We start from the raw sequence: 2,151 nt of genomic DNA, 5'->3' as shown, positions 1-2,151 counted from the left end.
ATCTCGGTCGTGAGAAAACGTACAACTCTGTGAGTCACCACTATTGGTGGTCCAAGCTATTCAAATGGACGAGCACCTATGTGCGCACGTGTGAGACGTGTCGACGGGTAAAACCCCCTCCAAATGCGGCTGCGCCGCTAGTCAGCTTACCGTTACCCACTGGGTGCTGGGAGTCCATGAGTTTAAACTTTGTGTTTGGCCTGCCAGAAGATTCGGCGGGCAACATGGGTGTCGTGATATTCGTCGACCGGTTGAGCAAGATGACTCATTCGGCGGCGGCGCCAGACATTATCGACGAGGTCGGTACAGCATCGCTGTTCGTGGATCGTGTTTTCTGACAACACGGACTCCCAGAGTTGACAACACGGACTCCCAGAGTAGACCCCCGTTTCACGGTTAAATTTTGGTTGACTATCTTCACGGTGCTAGGCACCAAGTTGAAAATGTCGACAGCGGATCATCCGCAGACCAATGGCCAAACCGAAAGGGTGAATCGTGTCATCGAAGACGTTCTTCGTCGCGTCGGCGCTGAGACGCCGAGGCGCTGGAGCACCATGTTGCCACTCGTAGAGTTTGCGCTGAACAATGCAGTGCATTCGTCTACCGCCTACACGCCGTTCTACGTGAACGGGCTGGTTTACCCTCGCGTCCCACTGACGCCGCTATCCCATGGCTCAGGGCTTGGTGGGAAAGGAATAGCCGAACGGCTAGCCCCCTCACCATCCGCAAAAAAGTCGATGACTTCTTGTCTACCAGACTGAGTGTCCTACGACACGTTCACGATGCGATGGCTGAAAGCCAAGACTTGGCTTTCAGCCATCGCATCGTGAACGTGCAATACAGATGAAAAAAGAAAAGGCAAAGTGGAAAGCTTTAAGGTCGGAGACCTGGTTTTGATAAACTCTAACAACCTGCCTACACATGCAGACTGTGCTATTTCCGAACGAAGCTCCGTCCACGGTTTATTGGACCGTTTAAGTTTGTGGCCAAGCGGAGCCTAGCGTATACGCTAAACATTTCCAAACGGATGCGCACCCACCCGGTGTTATACGTGGGTTTGCTCAAGCCGTATCGGGATCTGGCGCAAGTGAACGCGGAAGCGTTGGCGCCAGAGCGGATGTCACGGGCCCTCGGCCACCCAGAAACTGAACCAGCAACTGGTTCTGAGCACGGAGTGCAACAATCTTCATCTCCAACGGAGCCAAGCGCCCCATCGTTGCCTGCAGCGATGCATTCGCCTGCTTCACGGGTAGGAGTCGCTCCGAGAGAGCGTGGTAGTCCTCAAGGCGAGGTAGCCGGCGCACAACGCGCTCCAAAGCATCAAGAGCGTCCACACATTGATATGGTTCTTCAGCATGACGCTCAGCGGAGTTCCGATCACAAAGGATCTCATCCACAAGGGCTCGAAGAGCATCGCGAATCACCGGACGGCGGTCGGCCCGGTCGGCCCGGTCGTCACCGTCCACCACCGACTCTTCTCGATGAGAACGTTGACGTCCACTATCACGTGGAATTTCTAGCGAGACGACGTCGTCCCCAGAGTCAGATCCACTATCTGGTGAAGTGGCGGGGATATCTCGACTCCGAAAACTGGTTGGAGCTTGAGACGCCACTTCGGCAAGATTGCCCAGACACCGTGGACGCTTTTGATCAGAACGATCAGGACGTCCCGCGCTTCTCGGCAGTAACCAGGGAAGTAGAAGGGCCATGAGCTAAGCTCAAGCGGTGATCCTGAGCTCTTGCGGTCGCAGATACATGGCTCGCGGGAGCGTTAGGGGTTGATCCATACGTTACAAGACGGAAACGGCGTGCTTTGAGTTTGGCAAATTCAGATCGGAGGTGGCCTCACATACGCACATTCACTTCCTTGAAGCTCAACCATATGGCATACAGTGAGGGGTGCGCACCCGTCGCTCAAAGAGGGCTTCGTCACCTGTAGCGCTTTTGCCATAAGCGAGCACTACAGGTATCGTCCGCATTGCGGGTACACGAGAGCCACCTCGTTGAGCACGCAGACGAGTGCGAAAAGCTTCCAACGGAAATTCTTGTAGAACCAAGAAACGAGCTCGAAGACATTTCCGTTCGGCAAGCTCATCTTCTGTAATGGCCGGGGGCCCGATGATGTGGAGGCGTTACGATCGAGTTACAACG

At 54.8% G+C, this 2,151-nt stretch overlaps 1 protein-coding gene across 1 annotated transcript; it reads right to left on the bottom strand.

The window, feature by feature from the left end:
- Positions 1-1,061: 1,061 nt before the first annotated feature.
- On the bottom strand, positions 1,062-1,709 carry PHALS_08157 (uncharacterized protein; the record flags this gene model as incomplete). The annotated part of the gene is made up of 1 exon (XM_024723455.1): positions 1,062-1,709. One exon carries the CDS (start codon positions 1,707-1,709, stop codon positions 1,062-1,064), a length of 648 nt encoding a protein of 215 aa, XP_024574430.1.
- Positions 1,710-2,151: the final 442 nt, after the last annotated feature.

This window comes from Plasmopara halstedii (genome assembly GCF_900000015.1).
Source record: "Plasmopara halstedii genome assembly, contig: Scaffold_322, whole genome shotgun sequence".
Lineage (NCBI taxonomy): Eukaryota > Oomycota > Peronosporomycetes > Peronosporales > Peronosporaceae > Plasmopara > Plasmopara halstedii.
Note: the sequence above shows the minus strand (reverse complement) of the source record. Positions and strands in the feature narration are given on the sequence as shown.